The sequence below is a fragment of the Sus scrofa genome, chromosome 3 (genome assembly GCF_054392235.1).
Source record: "Sus scrofa isolate SSC_HxYL_T2T_F1_AM1 chromosome 3, Sscrofa_HxYL_maternal_Yorkshire_Landrace_v2.0, whole genome shotgun sequence".
In the NCBI taxonomy this organism is placed as follows: Eukaryota; Metazoa; Chordata; class Mammalia; order Artiodactyla; family Suidae; genus Sus; species Sus scrofa.
This window is the reverse complement of record NC_139385.1, coordinates 9,542,714-9,566,700: the sequence shown is the minus strand read 5'-3', so window position 1 is coordinate 9,566,700 and position 23,987 is coordinate 9,542,714. Positions and strand designations below refer to the sequence as shown.

The 23,987-nt window shown below is 58.9% G+C and overlaps 1 protein-coding gene and 1 long non-coding RNA gene across 6 annotated transcripts in view; one reads left to right on the top strand and one right to left on the bottom strand.

The window, feature by feature from the left end:
• Window positions 1-560: 560 nt before the first annotated feature.
• The window catches only part of CUX1 (cut like homeobox 1), a 352,709-nt gene continuing 329,282 nt past the window's right edge, over window positions 561-23,987 (bottom strand). For all 4 annotated transcript variants that reach the window (XM_021086269.2, XM_021086270.2, XM_021086268.2 and 1 more), the window contains exons 15-23: window positions 9,262-9,389; window positions 8,480-8,546; window positions 7,902-8,014; window positions 4,424-4,540; window positions 3,610-3,693; window positions 3,006-3,062; window positions 2,536-2,616; window positions 1,675-1,739; window positions 561-1,463 (exon numbers count right to left, since the gene is read on the bottom strand). In XM_021086269.2, the coding sequence (XP_020941928.2) occupies window positions 1,394-1,463; window positions 1,675-1,739; window positions 2,536-2,616; window positions 3,006-3,062; window positions 3,610-3,693; window positions 4,424-4,540; window positions 7,902-8,014; window positions 8,480-8,546; window positions 9,262-9,389 (782 nt within the window). In that variant the 3' untranslated portion in view covers window positions 561-1,393. The remainder of the gene's footprint in view (window positions 1,464-1,674; window positions 1,740-2,535; window positions 2,617-3,005; window positions 3,063-3,609; window positions 3,694-4,423; window positions 4,541-7,901; window positions 8,015-8,479; window positions 8,547-9,261; window positions 9,390-23,987) is intronic.
• Window positions 1,680-17,560, top strand: LOC110259891 (uncharacterized). 2 transcript variants are annotated; one of them, XR_014840234.1, is made up of 3 exons: window positions 1,680-1,863; window positions 9,873-10,062; window positions 14,211-17,205. It is a non-coding gene; the product is annotated as an uncharacterized LOC110259891 (long non-coding RNA). The 2 variants fall into 2 exon arrangements; XR_002342310.2 differs by lacking the exon at window positions 1,680-1,863 and having other exon boundaries at window positions 9,790-10,062; window positions 14,211-17,560.

The following is a 23,987-nucleotide window of genomic DNA, read 5'->3' as shown; positions in this document are numbered from 1 at the left end:
GTTGCTGAGTGCGCCTGGCCAGTGGGAGAACGCCAACCACCACGGACCAAGAGGAAGCCCTCAGTCTGGGTGGGAGGGGACCCATATCAGTGGGGTTGGGCTGGAGGCCAGGCGGCCCAGAACCTGTGGCTCAGGGGTGTCCCCTTGCAAGGCTGTCACTCAGGGGACTTGATGGGCATGGGCCCCCACAATGCCTGGCCCGGGGGAAGGGAGCATGTGCGTGGCTCCAGGGCACGCAGAAAAGGAACGCAGGGATTCCCCAGGAGCTGCTGTCACACATGCAATCGCAGCATGAAAAAGGAAGGGAATTCTCTTTGCGATTGCGTTGTTTGCTCACGAGAACTCAGACGCTGCGGGTTTGGCTTCCGCAAAGCCCTGGACGACTCAGGGAATTCGTGGTGACGGGAAGTGGGGCAGAGGCCTCCCACGTGTGGGGACCCGTGCTCCACATCAGCAGAGCAGCTGTGAGGTCGGTCCAGCCAGCAGCTCCTGGAGGTGTTGCTGCAGGAACCCGCCCACCTGCTTCCTGTACCCCCGGGGTCACAGAGCTGCGGCACCAGTGTGGCTGCAACAATGTGTTTATTCAAAATGTGCAAAGCTGAAGCAAGTGCAAATCTAATTTAGGAAGATCTGCCAGTGGCCTCAGGGTGGCCATGCTAGGGTGGCCCACAGCCAGCTCTGCTTGGCTGAGAAGCACCTGGGCCCCTCAAACCGGTCCTTGGGTTTGAAGAGCCTGGGGTGTAGCGATTCACTGGAGATTCCTCCTCACTTAAAAGCCAGAATAACTTGCTAATAAGAAAGCAAACATTAGAGTGGCTCCAAGGGCTGGGAGGGGGCAACAGAGACTATCCTGCCCTCTGGGGCTCCTTCACTTCTTGGGGTGGGGTGGGGTGGAGTTGGGGTGAAGGCTGGACTCAAAGCCTGCTGGCCTGCAAGGAAGGGCTTCCACATCTTGGGGAGAGGGTGATGGATCCTAGGGGAGCCCAAGGGGATCCCAGAGCCTGGCACAGAGAGGCCTGCGGACGCCAACCGGATTAACTACTGCCAGAATCAGGGGGAACTCAGTGTCACAGCTGGGATGTCTCTGCCACCAGGACTCGTGGTCAGGCTGCAGGTGGGACTGGGGCTGGGTCACCAGCCTGAGATGGGCCTGAAGGGGTCCCTTTGGCTCAGCCTGGCTTGGCCTTGGGAGTTTTCTGGACCTAGGGGGCCTGATGTGGCTGAGACCATCTTTTAAGGGGGCCCCAGGGGACCTGGGGCACTGTCGGGTGGAGGGCAAAGGCAGTCTACGTGGGGAATTCAACAGGGAAGGGAAGCCTATGTCATTAGAAGCAGCTGAACAAGCAGGGGAGGGGAACGCAGCCATTACCATCCTGGGGGAAGCCCCAGGACGTCACTGCCACAAGTCACCGGCTGCTGCCCCGTGGTCATTCTCGTGGAACTTGTGCAGGTGATCGGCAAACCTGTGGGCCACAGAGACCTTTGCTGAGGCCAAGTGTGAGAAGGAGAGGAATGTGGGGGGTGGCGGAGGGCACAGGGATCTCCCGGGGCTAGGCTGGTATGAAGGTCGTGGGTGGACCAGATGGGGGTAGGAACGAGGGGCGGGGGACCTAAGAATGCGCTGGTGCTGGGGGCTGAGGGTGGGGCTGTGGCGGGGCTCGGCCGGGAACTTACTTCTTGGCACAGAAGGTGGCACAATCCCGCTCCACGCTCTCGCTCCATGCCAGCTTGTAGAGCACCTGCCCAGAGAGAGACATGGTGAGCTGCTTGTCCTGCTTCATGGCCACTCCTGTGTTCCAGCTATGGCCCCTGGGCTTGGCTTCCTGACTTCTGAAGGTTCTCGTGGCCCGGGCCCCAGGATGGGTAGGCCTTAACGTTGCTCTCGTGCCCGCCCGTTTCACAGATGGTCAGATGGTCCTGGGCCTACTGCTGGCAGGGCCAGGACCTCCTGCCCTGGGCTGAGTTGGAGCCCAGGCTAGCCATATTGGGGCCATCTTGACTGTGGCCTTGCTGGGTGTCTATGAGGCTGGAACCTTCCATAGGCACGCCCTCCCCTGCCTCTGCCCCCACGTGGTGGACACGCAGCCATCACTAGGCCCGCGTGTGTGCTGTGCCCACCCCCTGGACGGTCCCTCTGCACCCGAGGAGATTCAGCTCGAGGTGTCCCTTCTCTGTGCAGCCCACCTGGCTGTCTCTTAGTAGAGTTAGTTAGACTTGTTTTCCCACCCGTCAGCCTCCCGCAGTGGCCCTTCCCTCCCCCAAGGCCCTCCTCTCCCCCAAACCCCTCTAGGACTCGGCCCTGGAAAGGGTCAGCCAGGCCCCTTCCATGGAGCACCCAGGCTGCTGCCCCAGCCGGAGGGCCTGATGAGGGGGGGTTGTGGTCCCCCGGAATGAGGATGGGGGCGGTGAGGCCCCTGACGGGGAGAGAAGTGGCCAAGAGTGGGCGCTCTGCCCCGGGGTCGGCCCACGGGGTCTCTGCCACCCCTGGGGTGTGGAGAGGGGTGAAAGCATCCCTGGCCGGGTCTGGACACTCACCAGGAAGACCAAGCAGTGCAGGAACAGCGTGTAGAAGAAGCCGATGGTGCGGGCCATCTTGTTGGAGAGAACCAGCCGCCCCTGGGGAGCAAGGCAGGCGTGAGCAGGGATGGGGCAGGCCTCACCCAGCCTTGCAGGGCTCACCCACAGGGCAGCAGGGGGAGAGACGGGCAGGCGGCCAGGTTCCACTCCACTGTAGGGGCTGAGAACCTGGGTCACAGGAATTCCAGGGAATGGCGCCCCCCTGTGGCACAACTGGAGAACCTTCCATGAATGATTCACCCAGAGGAGCTGTCCCGAGGGGGAGGGCCCCCGTTTGGGGTCACACAGGCACTCTGGCCGGGGCCTAGGGATGCTTGAAGGGCAGTGGGGTCCCCAGGGCTTTCCAGACTACGCTGGAGTGGAGACACTGAGGTCCCCAGAGTCAGAACCCAGGCCGGTCCCGGGTGGGCACAGGGGAGGGGACTCACCATGCTGAGCGTGGCCTTGTCCCAGGGGCTCAGGCTCAGGTACTTCCGCTGCCGCTCCTGAAGGGGGACAAATGATGAGGGGAGGACCCCACAGAACGGCCATGGCCCCAGCTCTGCTGAAAGGGACCCTGCTCTGCTGTCCCTGTAGAAACCCAGGGGCTTCCCTGGTGCCTAGTCCCACTCAGGGTGACATCCTAGACTTGTCCAACATCAGTGTGACCAGGGCAAGTGAAGGGAGCTGCTGTCCCCTCTGCGGTGGCCCATTCTGCCCACAGGAAGGTCTTTAGGGGGTGGGGGTGGGTGGGGGGTTTATAAGCCTCCCCCCCGGCCGAGTCACCCAACACCGGGAGCTCTTTGCTACTCTGCCTGCCCCCAGAATGTGCACCTGGGGTTAACCTGGCCACTGTCACACACCCTCGCGTAGCCATCGGCAGGTGCTCCTGGCACTCTGGGCCCAGCCTCCACGTGACCAGCGTGGGGCGGGGGGCGGGGGGCCCTGGTGGTCTGGTGCATTGGGGTGCAGTGTGGGGGTGCAGGGTGAGGCTGGGCCTAAGTGAAGGGACCAGGGAGGCTGAGGCCAGGGGAGCAGGGGGGCCCCTCGCACCCGCTTGCTGAAGGAGGAGAAGGGATCCAGGCGCTCCTCATACTGGGTCGAGTACCGCAGTTCCGTGTCGTCGCTGCTGCCGCCCTGCGGGGAAAGGAGTAGAGACGAGTCAAGGGACCCAGCAGGAAGGCCTGGGCGGGGGGACAGCAGGCCGACAGCGTCACAGGGAGCCTGTTTCCTCCCTAGCACAACAGAGGTGGGGAGAGGGCCTGGGTGACAGTGATGGTGCTAAGTGTTCAGGGACTCTGCCCGGGGTCAGAGGCCTCCCACTGGGGTCAGGGCCACGGTGCCTCAAGGCATGATGGGGAACTAAGGCCCAGCGCGGGGCTGGAAGGTGGGAGGTGGACAGGGGGGGCCCAGTGCAGGGAGGTGGCTTTGGAGGGGCTTCGCTGGGGGTGTGCAGGGTGGGCCCAGGGACCCGCAACCTCAGTCCCCCTGACCGCCGGCTACTGGGTCTGTAGTACTAGTTTGCACGGAGTCTGGGCGCCCTCTGGTGGCTAGAGGACAGCTCCAACCGATGGTTTGGACCCTGTGGCTGAGTCTTGTCCCAGGGAGGCCCCCCACCAGGGTGTCACTGCTCCATCCTAAAGTCCTCTGTCTCATCAAGTCTCAGAGGGGCTTCCCTGCCTGGGGGGGGGGTCCCCTGTGAGGCCTGGGGGCTGACAGAAGCCAGGGAGGGCAGGGAGGGCCCTCCCAGCCCTCCCAGCCCAGAATGGAGTGGTTGGGTTCTGTCCCAACCCTCCTGCCTTCCATGCTCAGACCACCTCTCTCCTTGCCTGGTGCCCCTGGGGCTGGACCTGGGGAGGGCGCTTACCCGGCCAGGGTAGCTCTGCAGGAACTTGATCTTCTCGTAGAGCTTGATGTTGTCAGCACGCAGGCTGTCCAGCTCGCTCTGCAGGGCTTGGATGGTGTGCTGGGCGAGGCGGTTCTCCTGGGGGCAGGCAGGTGGGCGAGTGGGCAGATGGGCAGGGCTAGTAGGAAGGGGTGTGGGGAGGGTCCTGCTCCCTCTACCTGCAGCGCCTCCCTAGCCGGGGGCCATCGCCTTGACCTGCCGGCATCTGCTCAAAGCTGCTCGCTCTGGGGAGACCCCATGCCGGGCAGAAGTCACAGTTCTTGGGTCAGTTTCTTCATGGTTTTTTTGGTTTGTTTGTTTATGGTATTGTCGGCTTAATTTTTTTTGGCTTTTTCTAGGTCTGCACCTGTGGCATGTGGAATTTCCCAGGCTAGACATTGAATCTGAGCTGCAGCTTCTTGCCCTATGCCACAGCCACAGCAATGCCAGATACGAGCTGCATCTTCGACCTACATCACAGCTCACGGCAACGCCGGATCCTTAACCCACTGAGCGAGGCCAGGGATCAAACCCGCATCCTACTAGCTGGGTTCATTACCACTGAGCTGCAACAAGAATTCTGCTTAAAAATTATTATTGAGATATAATTCATATAACATAAACATCACCATTTAAAAATGTACGGTCGTTTTTTTTTGTTTTTTGTTTTTTGTTTTTTTTTTTTTAGTACAGTCACAATGTTTGGCAACCATCCCCACCATCTAATTCCACAATATCTCTGTCACCCCAATAAGAAACCCCACACCTGTCAGCTCCCCATTCCCTCCTCCCCAGCTCCTGGCAACAACTAATCTACCTTCTATCTCTACGGATTTGCTTATTCTAGACATTTTGTATAAATGGAAACGTACGATGTGTGATTTTAATGTTTGCCAACCTGGGGGCAGAGGGAAATGTGATCTCATTTTTCAACTTAGGAAAATGCTTACATAAGTGTTTTCTTCACACTGCAAAAACATTCAAAAGGACAAAAATGCATTGGGAGCGTGGCAGGGCCTCAAAAAATTAAAAATAGAATTACTGTACGATCCCGCAATCCCATGTCTAGGTGTACACCCCAAAGAGCTGAAAGCAGGGACTTGAAGAGATGTTTGCACGCCCACGTTCATGGGTCACAGTAGCCAAAAGGTGGAAGCCACCCAAGTGTCCAGGGACAAACGGAAGGAGGAACAACATGCGGTCCACACATGGGAATATTCTTCCGCCTTAAAGAGGAAGGACAAGTTGACACGTGCTACGTGAACCCAGGGGACGTCACGACAAGGGAAATACGCCAGTCACTAGAAAACACATACTCTCTCTGATTTCCAAATGCATAGAGTCAGAGTTGGATGGTGGTTATAGGGGCGCAGAGGAGGGGATGGGGTGTGAGTGTTGAATCGGAACGGAGTTTCAGTCTGGGAAGATGAAAAAGTTCTGGACTTTTCATCTTGCATGGTGGGTGGTGGTGATGCTTGCATGACAGTGAGTGTACGTAATGCCCCCTGGGCTGTGCAGTAAAGACGGTTACGACAGGGAGCTCCTCTGTGGTGCAGGTTCAGTCCCTGCCCTGGGAACTTCCACAAGTCGTGGGTGCAGCCAAAAAAAAAAAAAAAGGTTAAGATGGTAAGTTTTAAGTGATGTGCCTTTTATCACAATTTAAAACAAGTACATGGTAAGAAGTCTGGATTTTTCAAGCAAAAGGTAGTAGAATATTATAAACTCTTTTCTGGAGTTCCCGTTGTGGCTCAGGGGAATTGCATCTGACTAGTATCCATGAAGTTGTGGGTTTGATCCCTGGCCTCGCTCAGTGGGTTAAGGATCTGGCATTGCCGTGAGCTGTGGCATAGGTCCCAGATGCAGCTTGGATCTGGCATTGCTGTGGCTGTGTCTTAGGCTGGTGGCTACAGCTCTGATTCGACCCCTAGCCTGGGAACCTTCATATGCCTCTGGCATGGCCCTAAAAAGCACACACAAAAAAAGCCTCTTTTCTCACCACTGAATCTAATTTGAAAATACTCTTCTCTCCCCACTGAATCTAATTTCTCCCCACTTAATCCTCTTTTAAGGGCTGCCTAGCCTTGACTGGCCCCAGTCGCCAGGGGGCGTGCGGGGGCTCCCTGTTCACTGTCCCATGGGCGGCTGGGAGGGGAGCAGACCTCATGGTCCTTCACTGGAAGCCTCTTGCTCCAGAGCACAGAGCACAAAGCCTCCCGAACTGATGCTCAGCGAATGCCTGCTTCCCTGAGACCTCAGCCTGGAAACCCCGTGAACGGGGCCCGGGTTTGGAGAGGAAGGGTCTAGACATTCCCCTGTCAGCTCAATCAGTGACTCTGCGAAGATGGAGACCTGCTTGGTTCCTGTATCCCCGGGAGAGCAATGGGGAGCGCGCACGCGTGTGTGTGTGTGTGTGTTTGTGTCTCTCTCTCTCTCTCTCTCTCCCTAGGACCTGGGCTGGCTCTGTGGGATGGCTGGGGGATCTGCAGAGTCCCCAGGCTGGGGTGGTGCCCTCTTGGTCTGTCACAGACCCTCTGCAATCTGCATTCAGTGTCCACTTCCTCCATGGGGACGCCCACCTTGGCCTCTGCCTTTGTGTCCTGGACACCCCTCGCTCCTGCTTTCCCCCTCCCTCCCGGATTTTTTTTTATCGTCCCCTGTTCCCCTCTGTTCCGGGGACCACGAGGAGGCACTGCCTGCTGGTCACCTTTGCAGATGAGACTGCCCCTTCCTCAGGGGCCCACCAACTGGCTGCTTAGCAGCCAGGGGGCTCTCTTGGACCCTGCGGAGCACCTGGCCTTCTCTAGACTGTTCCTCTTCCTAGGGTTTAAAGACCCTCCTCCCTGGGACCTGCCCTGCTTCCCTGCTGCGCCACCTGATGGAAAGGTGTCTTCCCAGATGCTGGTGACCAGTCATCTTCCGGGGCTAGGCTTCTGCCCTGAACTGGCTGCCCGAGTGACCTCTGACCCTGCATCCTGGCAGCGTTAGTCCCCTGCTTAAGTCCTTTAGTGGCAACCCAGCCTGGCAGTAGGGCCCTCTCCTGGTGACTCTGTTTGGTTTTGTTTTCTTTTTCGGCTGCCCCGCGGCATGTGGCATATGGAGTTCCCAGACCAGGGATTGAACCTGTGTCCCAGAGCTCCAGAGACCATGCCGATCCTGAGAGCCACAGTGGGAGCTCCGTGACTCCATTTTGTCTCTCCAGCCGTAGAATGACCTGCACGCCCTTCCAGCTTCTTGGCTGCCTGTTTCTGCTCCGTCTCTCCTTTACCTTGAGGGTCTGATTCCTCTTTCAAAGCCTAGTGTGGCATGCCCTCCTCTAGGAAGCCCTCCCGGACTGCACAGAACAAATCTAAGGCCACCGAGGTTTACGGTCTGTGACACATCTGTCTCCCCTGAGCCCGTGTGTCCCCCGCTGTGTCCTCAGGTCCAAGGAGTATAGGGGAGGGGAGATGACGTGACTCACAGCCTCCAGCTCCTGGTTCCGGGCACGGAAGCGCTCCCTCTGGCTGGAGATGATGGAGAGCAGAGAGTCGACCTGGCCCTCGGGGAGGGTGCCGCTGGCCGGTGCTGAGGGTCCTAGGAGGTGGGGGGCAGTGGCTTAGGGAAGCGGGAGGCACAGCCCGGCAGCGGGTCTCGGGTCATCAGCCCCCAGGGAGCTCTGGGCATGTGCCATGGGGTGAAGCCTCTCGGTGTCTGAGCACAAGATACTGACAGGTCAGGGGACGGGGAGGGGAGGGGAGCAGGGAGAGGCGACGGGAACAGGGTCCCTCCTTAGCCTCCTCCCCTTCGTCTATACTTGGATTTGAGCCCCTCCAGCTGTCGGACTGGGCTCCCACTTCCTGGAGCGGCAAAGGGACACTGGGGGCCCCGGGTACCCCCTGGCCGCGGCCACCATGTCCTGCGGCCCCAGGTTCCGGCCTCAGCACCCGAGGAGGCGCTTCTGCTCCAGCCCTCTGGCTGCGTCTCGGGGCTGCGGCCTCCCCAGGGCGCTGGCCAACACCCTCCAGCCTGTGACGGGCCCCTGTGGCGGCCCCTCCTCACCGTAGAACAGGGCAGTGGCCTCCTTGATGGGTTCGGGAATCTTCTCCAGGCCGAGCTCGGCTGCGCCCTGCGGGTGAGAGGGAGATGTTGGAGGGGCAGCCTCCCCCTGTGCACTGAACACAGGATGGGGGGGCGGGGGGTGCAATAGGAGGTAAGGAGTAGGCAGGAGGGGGGGGTGGTCTGGGGCGGGGGCTGGGCACAGCAGCAGCCACAGGATGGCCTGGAAAGGGCACCTCCCGTGGGCCACTGAAGGAAGGCTGGGCTCCAAGTTTGTCCTGAGGCCAGGGCTCGGCCCTGAGGGCACCAGAGGCTGAGCCGCCCTGGCCCTGCCCGCCAGCCAGCCAGCCTGCCCTGTGATGCGGGGCCAGCCCAGCCTCTCCCAGAGCCCCGTTTCTTCCTCTATAAAACGAGGGGGGTGCTGTGAGGACCCACATGGGTGGGTAGGGCCCAGCCTTCCCTGATCTGGGGCCCCAGGTCCTTCAGCTGTGAGCTGCGTGGGTGATCCTGGCCTTGCTTCTGCGCAGAGCCCCCAGGGCAGAGGCGCCCCGACCCAGGGGCTTTGTGCCAGCTGGAGGAAGCCTGCCCTTTGCCCTGTGGCCTGGCAGCCCCACCTGGGCCTCTGGGATGAAGTGAGAGGATGAAGCCCAGAGGTGGTGGGTGACGGCCCCTGCGGGGCTTGGGATGGGGCAGGTGGGTGTCAGCAGGGCAGCTGGTGTTTTGTGAGGCTGGAAGAGCCTTGGGCAGGGGGTGAGGGGGTGCGATGTGGGGGGGGGGGCGCTCACCTCCGCATCCGGCCTCTGGATGGACTGGATGGTGCTGAGGTCCTGCTCCAAGCGGGCGATCAGCTCCCTCTGCTCGGCTGCCGTGGCCATGACCTCCGTCATGTGGACCTGCAGCTCCGCACAGCGCCCTGTGCCAGAGGAAGACGAGGTGGTCAGAGGGAGGCTCGTGGGGCCCGTGGTGCTTTCCCTGCTCTGTGCCTCCCAAGCCATAGTCCCCGCCCGGGAACGGAGGACGGCAGTGGCCGGGCAGACCCGAGTCTGAGGTCTGGCCCCACTCCTGGTTGGCTGTGTGACTCTGGGCAGGGAGTTGCCCTGTCTGGGCCTCGTTTATGAAATGCTGACAACAAACCCTGCATAGGGTGGCAGAGAGGGTGACCCGGGCCTGAGGCCTGGCATGCTGTCCTTTGGGGTGGATGGTGTAGCCACCAGGGGGCACTGTGGCCTCAGAAATGCCCGAAGGCCTGGGGCTGTGGGCAGTGCCAGGAGAACAGCTCCCGAGCCCTCCTCGGCCAACTCACCCCTCACCACGCGCCCTGCTGACCAGCCAGCCTCACCCCGCCCGCTCCATCTCCTGGGGGCCTGCAGCACACAGGGCTCTACACATCTCACAGGAGCCCGACCCATCAGATAGGATGATTCCCAGTTTCCAGACGAAGAACTGAGGCTTCCCAGCCTGGGATCAGACCCGAGGGTGTCCACCCCGGCTACGTCTAAGCCGTCCCCCCACCACGGTCTGCACTGCCTCCGGTCCTGAGTGGATCTCTTCCTTCAGAACCACTGAAGTCCCTCTGCGCCTGGCCGGTAGGTGGTATTGGCGGAAGTGAGGGGTGGGCCAAGGGGCTGGGCCTGGCGAGAGGGCTCTGGGTGGCGTGTCGGGGTCAGGCCTTTGTCTGCTGGCCCTGGAGCCTTAAGTAGACTCCAGAGGGAGGAGCCCAGAGAGACCCCAAATGTCACCACGTGCTGGCCTGGCCCAGGAGTCCTTGGTGGGCATCAAACATGCTTAGGAGGGAGGTGGACGGGAGCCCTGGTGAGGCACAGGGGGAGGGCATCTTTATTAGAGGAGAAGGGACAGAGGGAGGGGACAGGTTCAGTTCTGGGCACGGGGCGTCCACAGAGACAGCCACAAACTGAGCACGTCCCAAAATGGTGCTGGGTGGACAGACCCCTGGGGACAGAAGGGACAGGGTGAAGGTTGGGGAGCCTGCGGAGAGGTGGCACGCAGCTTGGCACCTAGGGACCCAAGCATGGCAAGGTTGGGTAAAATGCCAATGAGGTGATCCCTCAGTCAGGTCCCTGGGGAAGGGGCAGCGTGCAGCTCTAGGAGGCATCCGTGGGCATCGGGGAGGGGGCACCCTGCCCCGGGTTCCTGTGCATTTGTGCCTATCTGCTGCTGGGGGGGTGGGTGGGCGCGCAGGTCCCTGTCCCTGCACACATGTGACACTGTGTGCACGTGTGAGGGCCCTGGCAGCAGGCCCTCTGTCCTAGGCTGCCCGGGCCCGCTGGTGCCAGCCCCCCCGCCCCCGCCGGTAAGCTGGTCTGGAGAGCCCATCACAGCTGCTGCTGCAAACGCCCCCAGACACCGGGCGAGCCGCTGAGGAGATGTCTGGGGGTCCAAAGCTGAGTGCTGGGGGTGGCTGTCTCCAAAGAGGTGGCTCTGGGGGAAACTGAGGACTGGCTGGCATGGAGGTGGCTGCCATGAGGCATAGGGAAGAGGCCAGGCAGAGGCAGGGCAGCAGGGTTGACGGGGAAGGCTGAGGGAAGGCCTTGGGCAGGACTGGGGACCCCCAACCCTGACTTCATCCTGTCTCTGCTGCGGGGGGGCACGCACACGGGGATTTGGGATCACGTCTCTGGGTGGCCACTTGGTGTCAAGGGAGACTGAGGTGGAGTCTAGCAGAACTGGGCTTGAACTCTGGCCCCGGGACAAGGTGGTAGAAAGTACTGGAAAGAGTCATGACCCCCATGTTGCAAAGAACCCAGGAGGTAGGGCCCGAGCCTGGAACCAGCCCCCAGACGGGGACGGGGTGGGCACCTGTGTGCTTGGGCTCCGGTGAGCGGCTAGTGGAACAGCTAAGGGGGCGTGTTCAGCGGGAGCTGCACCCACGGGCCTGAGGCTGGAGGCGCAGGCCGGGGACACCTCCGGGTCCAGGGATGGGCATGGGTGACCAAAGGGTGCTGCTGAGACTGGCCAGAACTTCTGGGGAGGCTGACATTTCAGGGCTGTCCCGAAAAAGACCAGGAGAGGAGGTAGCAGGAGGCAGAGGGAGGATCAGGCGCAAGCGTGTTAAGGCACCAGGTCGCACAGGGGCTGTCGCCTCCTTCCCAAAAAAGCCTGAGCAGGTGAGGGCTGGAGAGTTTGGTCAAATAGTGGTGGCAGGGGGGTGCAGAGGAGGGACCTGGGGCCAAGCCCACTGTAGACAGATGCCAGATGGGGCTGAGTGATGGGGGGTCGTGCCTAAGAGAGGGGGTCTTTAGGAATATGCTGCGGGATGGAGTGTCTGCAACGCAGGGAAAAGCCTGTGCACGGGGAGAGGCTGCGTCCTGGAGAAGGCGGGGGCCGGGGGGTGGGTAGCAGAGAGGTGGAGAGAGAACCCCTGGCCTGAAAGGCGGCCCGTATCCACCTCCTCCCCTTACGAAGGTTTATGGGACGTCCTTCTGGGAGAATCCCGGACGGCTTCCTAGGGGCTGCATTTCACAGGAGAAAGCAAGCAAAGCGGTGTCCAGGTCAAGACCTAAGGGCATCGGACTATGACTGAAGGTCACGGCCTGATTTCTGACCGCAGGTCAATCACCTGCAGAAACTCATCCCACTCAGAGTCGGGTGGTGAGGCCTGGGGTGTCACACCCACGGTGTTCCCGAAGGCAGGGGGCGGGGGTGGGAGTTCCGAGAGCTGCTCGGCGCGCACCGGCTCTGCTGGGTGAGCTCCGAGGGGAGCTGAGCCGCCCGCACATCCACCCCCTCCCGGCCTCTGCGCCTGTGCGTCCCCACGGGTGGCTAGAGATGGTGCCCAGAGCTCCCCATGCACCCCCAGGCTGGGGCACCCCTGGCAAGCCTCCTCTGTCGCCTGCAGCTCTTGCTTTGTCCGCCAGCCGGCCAGCACCCGTCTCCCATCTGAGACGCACACTCCCCACCCGTTCTCTTGGCTCCACTGCGCCTCCAGCAAAACGCCCCGAAGAAGTCGCTTAGTCTCGTGTCCACTTCCTTGAACGCTTCCCGTCCGACGTGGACGCCCACCATGCCAACTGTCCTCGCCAAGGTCACCGATGACCTCGCACCTCGCCGCGTCCTCATGTCTCAGCCCTTGTCCCACTGACCCACCAGCCCCTGTGCCCAGGGCTCCCTTCTGGGCGCCTGTCCCGCTGGCCAGCGCTCCTCAGTCTCCTTTACTGGTCCTGTCCCCCGAGGCGCTGAAGGCTGCTGCAGCCGGGGCGGGGCCGCCCCTGCACACTTTCCTCTCCCCTCTCGTCCCCTCGCCGGGCCCCCGAGGGCCACTGATAAGCTGGTGACCCTCCCATGCACATGCCCCTCCGAGTCATTCCTTTCCCTGGGCTCCTCCAGCTGGATGTCTTAAGTGGCATCTTCAGCTTAATGGGTCCAAACTGAAGCCTGACTCCGACCCCCCGTCTGTGTCACCCCGGCAGGAGCCCCTGTCACATGGCCCCTGCGGTGGCGTCCTCAGGGCTGAGAGGAGCAGAAGCAAGGCCATTCTTCAGTGGCTCAGACCAAACCCCCGGGGGCCACCCTTGCCCTTCTCTGTCACTCCTTACATCTAATCTGTCACATGCCCTATTTCTGGCTTTCCCCTCCAGACAGATCCAGAATCCAATCAGTTTCACCACTGCCACCGCCTGGTCCACGTCACAACCTCCCATCTTGGCTGTGGCGACACAGCCTCCTCATGGGTCTGCTGTCCTCCCCCTCAGCCCAACCGTCTAGTCTAGTTATGAAGCAAGAACCGGAGAGCCTCTTAAACAGGACGATCAGAGCATCCTATGTTCAAAGCCTCCATCGCCCCCACTCCCCTGCCGCCAGATCCCTCCGAGTGACCAGGCCCCACCAGCCAGGCGTCCCCCGTCCCCCAGCCTCTCCAACCTCGAGGCCTCCCGCCCTCTCCTGGATCACGGCACTGGTTTCCAGGCACATGTGCACGTGCGGTTCTCTCTGCTGAAATGTTCTCCCCTCGGCCCCCTGCACGGTTCACTCTCTCCTCTCGGTCAAGACTGTGGGCCGTACCTACGTAGGGAGGCCCACACGGACCCCCTCCTGAAAACCGGACCCTCTACCGGCTCCTCCAGTCCCCTCACCTTGTTTTTCTCCTGTGACACGGATCCCCGTTTGCGACCATGTGATTCACTTACTTATCATCTTTCTCCCTTCTTGTTTGTCCCTTGCTATCACCCCAGCACCCAGGGCAGGGGCCCATGGTGAGCCCTCCATGTTTTATTAGCCTATGGGCTGAGGGACTCCCACCCAGCAGGGATGCTCCATTTCCTCCAGGTGGGAGGTGGCACAGGGCGGGTCCCGGAGCTGCAGGGTCTCCCAGCTGGCCTCTGCTGGAACCACCAGCTGATAACTGCTCCGGCCTCACCCGGCCCCCTGCCAGCCGTGCCCTGGCACTGGGCCTGCAGATGTGCCAGTGTAGAGCCCAGGGTGACCCCACCCCTGCACCAGTGAGTGCACACTTGCAGGGAGTGGGGAGGGAGGCAGCAGGGGGTGGGGCCCCTGCCTCCCTGGCTGAGACCCTGTCCCTCCAAGCACAGCTACAGACTCCTGGTTACACCCGAGTCCTTCTTGGTGCCAGATGAAAAGAATGAGCATCACCCACGAAGCATCACTCATGCAGCATCACCTCCAGACCGGAGGGATTGTTCTTATCACCACCACGCATGCCCTGCCCCAGCACAGCGGCTTTCTGTTCCTCTGACTCGCCATACTGTTGCCTTTGCAGGTGCTGCCCCTCGACCTGGGTGCCTTCCTGCCAGTGCATCACAAATGCCTCCACCCACTTCAAGGTCTCTGGTGAAATCTCCTAGCCTTCTCCCAGGTGGGTGCCCAGACACCGCATTAATGCTACTTACAGGACAGTGCCTGGGCCATGGAACTCCCCCCTTGTCTGTCTCCCCTCTGGGCTGTGAGCCTGGACACCCAGCCTGAAGCCCGCCCCCGGCGCAGAGCAGTTCTCAGACTCTATCTGCTGAATGAACAGGAAAGGAGCTCCCAGAGGGAGGTGGCCTTAGCCGGGCCTGTGCCTGCCCCTCACCCTAGATCTCAGCTCCGGGACATGTGGGGCCAGGTCATTCTTTACCAAGGGTCTGTCCTGAGCATTGTAGGAAGCTTCTCAGCATCTCTGGCCTCTAGAGGCCAGTAGCACCTCCCTGCGCAGTTGTGACAGCCCCAAATGTCCACGCGGGCAAAGTCCCCCCACCACACCCGTTTGAGAACCATCTCCGCTCCCCCCCAACCCCCGAGAACACAGGTTTGGCTGTAACAGGGCAGGGATCGGCCCTAGCAGATGCTACCTCAGACGGGTCTCTAAGAGGCCAAGGCCTCCATGGAAGGCGCAGTCCCCTGTCCATGAGAGTGGGGAGCAGGGAGGGCCCTGCCTTCCTATCTGTGGCTGACTGTTTAGCAGGGGGCGGAAAGGAGCGCTCCCCTGCCCCCCTGCCACCTGCTGCTCCAGCACAAAGTGGAAACAGCTAGAACTGGAGGGAGCTGCTCCAGCCACCAAAGCAATGAAACACCCTGTCGGCAGACACAGCTGCTGCACCGCGCGGGCAGCCATGCCCGGCAGCTTCCAGGCGCTACCACTTAGGCCTCCCAGCAGCCCTGTGTGTTTAGCATCCCTACGTCCCCTTTACCGAGACGGAAGCAGAAGCTCAGAGAAGGGAAATTCATTCACTCGTTCAGAGATTTCCTGAGCATCACCTCAGGCTTGCCCGAGGTCACCGGCTAGAAGAGAAGATGCTGGGCTACCTGGCCTCACAGGAGGGGCCCCTGCAACAGGAGGGGGTCCTCCAACCTCACACCCTGGAGTCCCCTACCTCTGCCCCAAACACAGCAGCTCTGCCTTGACCTCCACAGACTGCTCTCTGCTTGGAAAAAAAAAAAAAAAAGAGGCCCTTCCTCTTGATAGTCTGAGAGTCTTCGCCTCTTGGAAGAGGCGGGAATTTCTGAAATGCTTGCCCAGGACTGGGCATGGCTGTATCTCCCACTTCCACTAACACGGCGCTTCCCCTGCCGCCGCCTGCCATGGGGTGGGTCAGACCGGGATTGAGGCCCGGTTGGCCGGGGCCCCCACCAACATCACAGCATTTCTCCCCAGCCCCCTGGGTTCTCACCCTGGCTCCCCACACACAGGCCCACAGACTCTGTGACCCCCGAAGCCAGTATCTAGGGCCACGGAGGAAATAGCCACACATCTCAAGGCAGCCACGCGGAAGCCCTTTAAAACGCGAGCAGACTAGACGGCTGTGGACGGCTCACACTCTAATGATGACACCATCCTGTCGCCCTACCCCGCACACCGGCAATTCCTCAGTGCATCGAACGAGGCCGCATCACTTTGCTCAGATCTACAGAACTAGAGAGAAAGGAGAAAGGCCGGGTACAGGGAGCCCGAACACTGCCTGCCCAGAGACAGCCCCGACTGCAGACAGAGCAGGACGCCTTGCTCCTGTTCCTGCCGCTGGAGCTGGCCGTTTACAAACCAGGAGCCAGCCCTGCAAAACCACAGGCAGCTGCACTTTTGCTTAATTCAATCTCACTGCAAAAGCTCTTGGGGAGACTTTCAGGGTCAAACGACTTTGTGCTAAGTGCCTTTGGTAAAAAAAGGATTTTATATTTTAATGTAGTTAAAGGATCTTTAAAAAGTGGGGGTGTGCCTAAACTAGCAAACGGCAAACGTTCACAGAGTTGGGTTTAAGTTTTCCAACCCGAACTGGCAGAGCCTTCATGGTTTTATGCTAATTTCTCCCACGGGGCTCGGGAGGCCGGGCAGGCATTTGGAGGAGGCTTTAGACACATCCACATCCAGGGCCCCCATAGCACCTGGCCTTGCAGGGAGACTCCCCCTGCCCTGGGGTCTCCTGGGCAGGGAGCACTGAGTCTGGTTTAGCTCATGCTTTTGTATCACGCGCGGGAACGTCACATCTGAAACCTACAAATCAAGGCACAACGGACTAGTATCCCCCCCTCCCCCAGCGATGCATCGGGGAGAATGGCGATCTCTTCCAACCCCGTGGACCTCGAGACGAGAGACATCCTCGATCACAGGCACGTGGACCATCCCGCCACCAGCGCTCCCACCTTCTCCCCCCTCCAGCCCCGAGCGCCGGCTGGAGAGGTCCTTTGTCAGGAATCCGACCGATCGTCCCAGAAGCGCACAAGCCACAGTCCCCTCCTTCATCTTCCCACTCACTTAACAGGTGCCGTGACCTTGTCCCCTTCTCCACATCAGGAGGCAGGGACCAAGCGAGCGACCCCACGGAGCAGGCTGAGGCCAGGCCACTGGCCGGGTGCGGGCTCCTGCCATCAGCCCAGTGCCACACCCCACACGGCTGGCCACCACTCTTGGTCCTCACAGCCTGTGAGACACGCGATGGCGCCCCCCCATTTCCCAGACAAGGAAGTGGGTGCCAGGAGGGTCAGCCCTTCAAAGTACCCGCACGGTAGGGGGGACATGACGGCAAGTGGGGACACAGGCCCTTATGGAGTGAGGACCACGTGCCTGGGGGACGGCGGGCCCGCTGGCACCCGGATCCCCACGCATCGTACCCCCAGGTTCTGCCGACACCTGCGCAGACGCCACACGCCCTAGGAAGCACGGGAAGGTGTGTGCGGGGGAGGGGTGGCAATTCTCGAGGTGCCCTTTGGGCCCAGAATGAAAGTGTTTGCTGCTCCTTCTCCTCAGGCCAGAGCCCTTTAAATAAAAACAGCCCACACGTTCTTGTGTTTGTATAAAAGATATTTACTTCAATTATCACACCTAGGGTGCTAGTGAATAATAATAATACATGGTGTGAGTTTCATACAGTGATATTGCTTCTCCATATCATAGAGGGACCGTTGTACAGTGCTGAGAACAAACATCGTATGGCTAACCAAAGACAGAAGGGACAACGCCCAGGGGCCGACGGGTGCCTCTCCCACCCCCATGCCAGGCGGATCAACTTTTGACTGATGATGTCGAAAACAAATAGCAAGAAATAAAATGTTACCAGAGATGGGTCACAGCCACACAACAGAGGCTTCTCAAAGCTATTTGTACAAAAATGACGCCTTTTTTTTTTTTTTTTTTTTCTGTTTCTTTTTTCTTTTTTTGGTCAATCGGGTCATTTGTGAGGATTAAAAGAGAGAAAAAAAAAAAAGGTCTGTGATTGTGAGTATGAACAGACGCGCTCTAGAAACATCTAAGACTTAGTGCGTTACAGAAAATATAAAATACTGCTAAAATGTAAGACACCACAATACAAGGGGCCAGGGGCAGGGGGCGGGGGTGGGGGGGAAGCTGAGCTTATTAGGAGTCTTCTGGAAGAGGCCCGCCGCTCGCTCGACGGGGCCGTCCTGTGCTGTGTTAGTTAGTAGTCTGGGCAGGAGCGTGGCCACCCGCTCTCAGGGCAAGTAGTTTATTGCACAATTGCAAAGAGCGAGGTCTTACTCAGTGGAAAGGGACGCGGGGGACACCACCTCGTCTGCTCGCTTTGTCCCGCTTTTCGGACAGGCTATTTGCAAATGCCTGCAGAATGTTGAACGGATCCTCACGTCTCCAAAATGCACAGCATTTTCTGAGGGGGTCTCAGTGGGTGGGACCCGAGAGGCCCGTTTTCTCAAGGGAAGAGGCAGAAAACGGTTCCAGAGGGAGAGAGAGAGGGAGAGAGAGAGAGAGAGAGAAATGCATAGACTACTTCGAGGGAGATGAAAACCTTTGGGGGGAGGGGACGGGGGCTCTTATTTCACCGGAGGCCTTTCTTTCCAAGACGACAGCGTCGGACCCGACACGATGGCAGAGGAGGGAAGAGTCAGGCCAGGAAAGCGAGGCAGGGGTTGGGGGGCCCCCGAGGGAGCTCCAGCTCCGGGGTGGCGGGGCCTGGCCTCGGCCCTCACACCCGAGGAGCAAGCCAGCAGGTGCCCCTGGCCTCAGCCCCCGCCCCACGGAGCCACGTCCACGGGACCCGGCAAGGGGCGGGGGTCCTCCAGCCAAAACCCGACGAAGAACCGCGGTTGTTCCACGAGATGATCTGGACCGACTTTGTGGCCCGGAAAAACAACGACAGCAACGAAAGCCAACTGGAGCTCGTCAGCTCGCGGGAGCCTCGCCAGAAACCACGTCGAGCGGCAGGCGGGCCTGAGCGGGGCTCCCGACGCGGCATGAACCCAGAAGTCTTACCAGAGGCTCTAGGAGGCTTTGGGGGAACTGAACTCGGCTTTCTCTGAGTCTCCCCTGCAGCCCCGCCCACGAGTGTCCTGCAACCCGGCCCCTCCTCACACTGGTAGGTTTTGTCACTGCTGGGCATCGACTCTCTCGCTCTGACACGTTAGCCACGTGGAGACCACCCGTTGCCGCGCGGCTCCTCGGGAGACACTGCTTCTCCTGGAGACGCCCCCTCTGCACGCCCCGCGCCCCCCGCCCCAGGCCCTTGGGTGGTTTGGGGCGGGGGAGGGCTGGAGGCAGAAGACAGTCACCACTGGAGTGAGAGCAAAAAGCATTCATAAAAACAACAACAACACACAGAACAACAACACACTCCTGATACGTACTTAAATGATCAACCTAATAATAAATAGAAGAGGATAGAATTTCTTTTTTTTTTTTTTCCCCTCAGGGAAACATCCTTTTATAATTACCCTCTCGCACGCTGGCGGGTCAGTAGCAGTCAATCCATCTCAACGAGGAACGCTAAGGGCTGGAAGGGGATGGCGGTGGTCTTGCCCTCGGGAGGGTTCTCAGCGGCTGGGTCGCAGACTGCCCCTCCCTGCCCACCTGCCACCCAGCCAGCAGTTCTGGGGGGCGCCCGTGGGCCCTACACACGGAGCCTGGGGGTCAGCAAGAGGCAGGCTGAGATGCGTGGCGGCGGCGGCGGTGGCGGCGGTCGGGGGTGGGGGGGGAGGCGGTGGAGGGAGGCCTGTTTTCCCATCAGTTCGTGAACAAACGGAACTACAGTGAACAAACTCATTCTACTCATCCACAACCTGAATCGTCCTGGTCTAAAGCTTACTTTGAGTTCATTTGGTGTGCAATACATTATCTCTTAAAAAGAAGGAAAATGATTTCTATTGCACAGAGCTTTTACACATAATCCTCTATTTAAGTGCTTTCTGTTTAAAGCAAACTACGAACAAAGGAAAAAAGAAGCGGGGGGGGGGCGGGAGGAGAAAAAATGAAAAAGGAGAAGAAAGGAAGCATAAAACAAAAGCAGCCCCGTGCCACTTCAATGCATCTTGCTGACTGGCGTCTGGTTTCACCAGCGGAAGCCCCAATGCTTCTGTACACACTGTGCTTCTGATTATTTTCCATAGGGATGTAGCCGTGACATTGGGATATAAGGCACCTTTCCTTTCTGATCACAGAAAGCTTGATACATAGCATATAGCACATTTTGTGGTAGAAATTAAAGCCTAAACACTACAGAAATTACAGTCACGCAGCCTATGCATTTTAACATTATTGGATAAACTAAAATGATCCAGGAAAAGCAACTCAAAGGTATTTTAAACGTTTAATAACGGGGATGGGGAAGTGGACATTTATGCCTAGCCTAATGTCTTTAAAAAAATTTTTTTTTAAGTTTAAAATTTTTTTTTTTTTTTTTATAGGTTCTTCACCTGCCATGCCCAACTTTTAAAGTTAGCATTCTGGAGGAGACTAGGCGCTTTGGAAATGTCTTGTTAAAGCTAAATGTCACTTCATCCAAAAATGAAAACAGGGAGGAGGCCACTGTCAGTGCGTACGTCTCTTTGGAGGGGAGGTGGGGATGGAGGCGGGTGGTCGGGCCTGGGCCGGTGGGGGCAGGTCCGGCCAGGGGACCCACAGGGAGGTGGGCAGAAATCCTATTTCCTTCTCCCTGACCAGGGGTGAGGTCCCCGGGCTGCCGGGGCTGCCGGGGCTGCCAGAGTAGGGCAGACTCTGGGGCAGGGCTCATTTCATGCTCGGCCCGCCGCGCCCCGCACCCCTCCTCTGCCACCTCCAGCCTCCGTGCAACCCGAGTGCTCTGGCCTCGGCGCTCAGTACATCTCTCAAGGGTCTCGCAGGCTGGACCTTCTCAGCACTCTAACTGGGAACTTGCTTTCCCTTCTTGTCCCAGTAGTTTTCATCTACGAAAAGGCAGAAACGGACGGGCATGGTAGTGGGAGAGGGGCCCATCCCCTTAGCAAGCAGGTATGCTGGCCAGGCCGACAGTCAGCGCACTGGGGACTAGACATACATCACGTCGGGATCCCAGGCCAGCTCTTACTGCTTGCGACAGGAGCTGGACTGGGTTCAAGAAGGCTCCCCGCGCGCCATCAAGGCCCAAGCGGCACGATTTCCACACGTGGGGTCCTTCCCGATTCCTCTCATTTGGACACCAGCGCGGGTGGCCCCACATCCACCCAGCAGCCCCGGGAGCTGCTCTTCTTCGGCTCGGTGCGGAAAGCGGCCTATATAGTTTTAGGGAGAAAGGGTCGTGGGACCAAAGACCATACATGTGGGCTGGAGAAGGCCGGATCCTCTCCTGTCCCTGGGATGCTTCTCACAGAAGGGCTGAAATGACAACGTCCCAGGGCCAGAGATGACAGAGTTCCCGCCGTGCCGGGAAGGAATCCCAGGGAGGTGTCCTCAGAGGGCCGCCGAGGGGCAGCCCAGGGCAGGGAGAGGGCTGTGACGGACCGAAACAGCTGGACAGGAATGGCCAGAGAGCACAGGCAGGCCCAAGGCGAGATGCTCTGAGGCCTGAGGCCGTGCCTGCCTGCAAAGGAAACAGCTGTGAGAGTTTCAGGAACAGGTGGAAGCCAAGAGAAAAGTCTGTGGGCCTCGCGGGGCACAGCTGTGTCACAAAAAAGGGAAGCCACCTGCCCACCAGGCCAAGAGATGCTCACAGACACCAGGCTTCTAGATTTTTCGCTTCCCCAATCTCACTTGCCTGACAGCTCTGGGGGGCGAGGGGTAAGGTCTCGCGGGAGCATGCTCAGTGAGGTAGAAGGGGACAGATGAGGATGACACCCGGGGGGGAGCCGAATGCCCAGCCTGAAGGGGTGCGGCTACCAGCCCACCACGCTCGCCACGCATGCACGCCGGGACCTCGCCTGCTCCGTCTCCCGCCAGCTGGCTCGCTGGCCTCAGAGGGCAGCGGCTTGCGACGGCTAAGGGCAGAGTCTTGTTTTTAGAGCCAGTCCAGAGGTGCCTGCCAAAGTGCATTTAAGGTGAAGGCTGTTGTCCCCCAGCTCAAGACCTACAGCCCCTGTCACTGTCTCACTTTGTGCTAATCCCAGAAGGACATGTGTTCTGTTCCCCTGGCTCCTCTGCTGTTTGCAGGGAGGTCTGTTCTACAGTCAGAGGAATGAAAAACATTGCATAGAAAGTCAATAGAGTTCGCTGATCACCCCTGCGTGGAAGGATGTGAGTTCAGGGGGGACAGAGACATCTTGTCCCACGTGAGCCAGGAAGGTACCTGCCTGCAGACGGGACCGTCTGGGGACTCTCAGCTCAATCTCTTAGGACAGGACTGCTGGGTGACCTTAGGGTAGTCAGATGCCAGAGCGTGCGTACAACCTGTCCTGCGCTTGGCCTGCTCCGGGCTGCAGGGCTGGTGTGGCCCCGGGTGGGGCAGGCCTTCGGGTGTTTCCTTCCTCCTGGGGCTGCTGGCTGGGCCTGGGAGGGTCTCTCACTGCTGGCGGCGGGGGGCACAGAGGAACACGTCCCCCAAAGCCCTGCTGTACTCTGGGTCTGGACCACCGACCAGCATGTCTGGCTTTTCAATGGGGGAGAAAAACGAAGCTGCGCACAGGAGGGCGATGAGCAGGGAGGCACCTGTGCGTTGGAAGTGTAGGGAAACGGTTCGAGAGAGGTCATGGCTGGTTAGCCTGCGGCCTCAGTCACTTTCCCAGACTTGGTGGCCCTGGCCTGAGAGCAGTCACACGAGTCAAGATCCTGCCATTTCCTGGAGCTTCCTTCCAAATCTGCCGACCCTGAGCCACCGTGTCTCGTGATGTGCTTCAGCGGGGTGGGCTCGGCGAAACACCGAGCGGAGCTACAGGGCTGTGATAATCCTTGCTAAACAAGGGCGCGCTGGTAGGCAGACATCACAGACATCTCGACCCAGAAGTTCAAGGGGAGAGGTCCTCTGGGAGCCAGGTGGCACGAGTGAGCGGGCGCGGGTCTAGGACAGAACCCACACCCCTTCCATCTGAGACGCCCCGTGGGGACGTGAGCAGGAGCCAAGGGTCAAGAGGCTGAAGGCGGACACTCGCTGCATGCTGAACCTCCACTGAGCCGGCTAAGCAATGGCAAAAACCTGAAGTTAGGAACACTGCCTCCAATTAACCAAAAGAAGCCATTTAAGATGGTTATAATGGAGCTTGTAATTAAGTGTTAGTGTTTTCTACGGAACCGTTTTCCCCAGGGGAGAGGTACAAATCAGCTTTTTAAACTGGTGGAGCGTAAAGAGGAAGGGGGCAGCTGCCTGTGGGAGCTACTGCTTGGAACGCCAGCCAGCTGAAGGTAAACCCCGCGGAGAGGACGCTGTTCAAGGCACTTGAATATTGCTTATCAAGATGAAAGATCAACCCTTGGACTCAAGCTGAGGGGCACAAAGAGGAGGGGCCCGCTCCCCCCTCCAGGTTCCTGTTAGTTAGTGGCAGCTCTTCAGAGTATGACAGATAGCGATAGATAGCTTAACACAAGAGATCATAGGGTTGGGATCGCCATTAAAAAAAAAAAAATAAATAGAGAAAAAATACGAACATGGAACTGCAAGCAAACTTGAACCAACTGATTGTATCGAGCACCCAGATGTTACGTCTGGCCACAGAGATAGAATGGAAATCAACAGTACCCTAGTTAAAGAAACCGAAACCAACAAAAATGACGAAACTGCCTGGAAGAGCCAAGGCGGCTGTTTTAGACGTTACTATTTGGCCACTAGGATGGACAGATTTAGACTTTTTCAATTTCCTCCGATTTAACACCTTAGTAAATAACAGTCATGCCTTTCAAACGAAAACGCTACCCTAGTCTGCCCTGCTAGCGCCCTGCTTTGCGTCTAATGAAAGCCAGGTATTTGGAGATTCATCACACGCGATGACCACACATTCCTCCTCGAGGTTCTCGTGGAGAGGACACCACAGTCCTGCCAGGGGCTCTGCTACTCACTGTCCTGAGGGGCACAAATGCCAACTCTGCTCAGTGCACCTGAATTCAGCCAGATGTGAATCCGGTTTCCCCTTAAGCTCCTCCGTTTTGAATTCTCTGCTCACTGAACCAGATTTCAAGTTCAGAGGTGATATGCAACCATCAAAAGACAAACGGCCTGCCTCCCAGCCTCCTAGAGCCTTCTGAAAACTTCTCATTCATGAAAAGGCATTGTCTTTAGTGTAGTGACTCTTAAGTTTGTGAAAACTTGAACTAAGTGCTGCAGTCGCAGGTTAAAAAGACTGTAAATGAAATACATAATTTCTAAAACATCATGCAAGAAATGTGGTTTCACATCTTACAAAGTCCTACAAGTTAATTAATACAAGCACACTGAGGTGT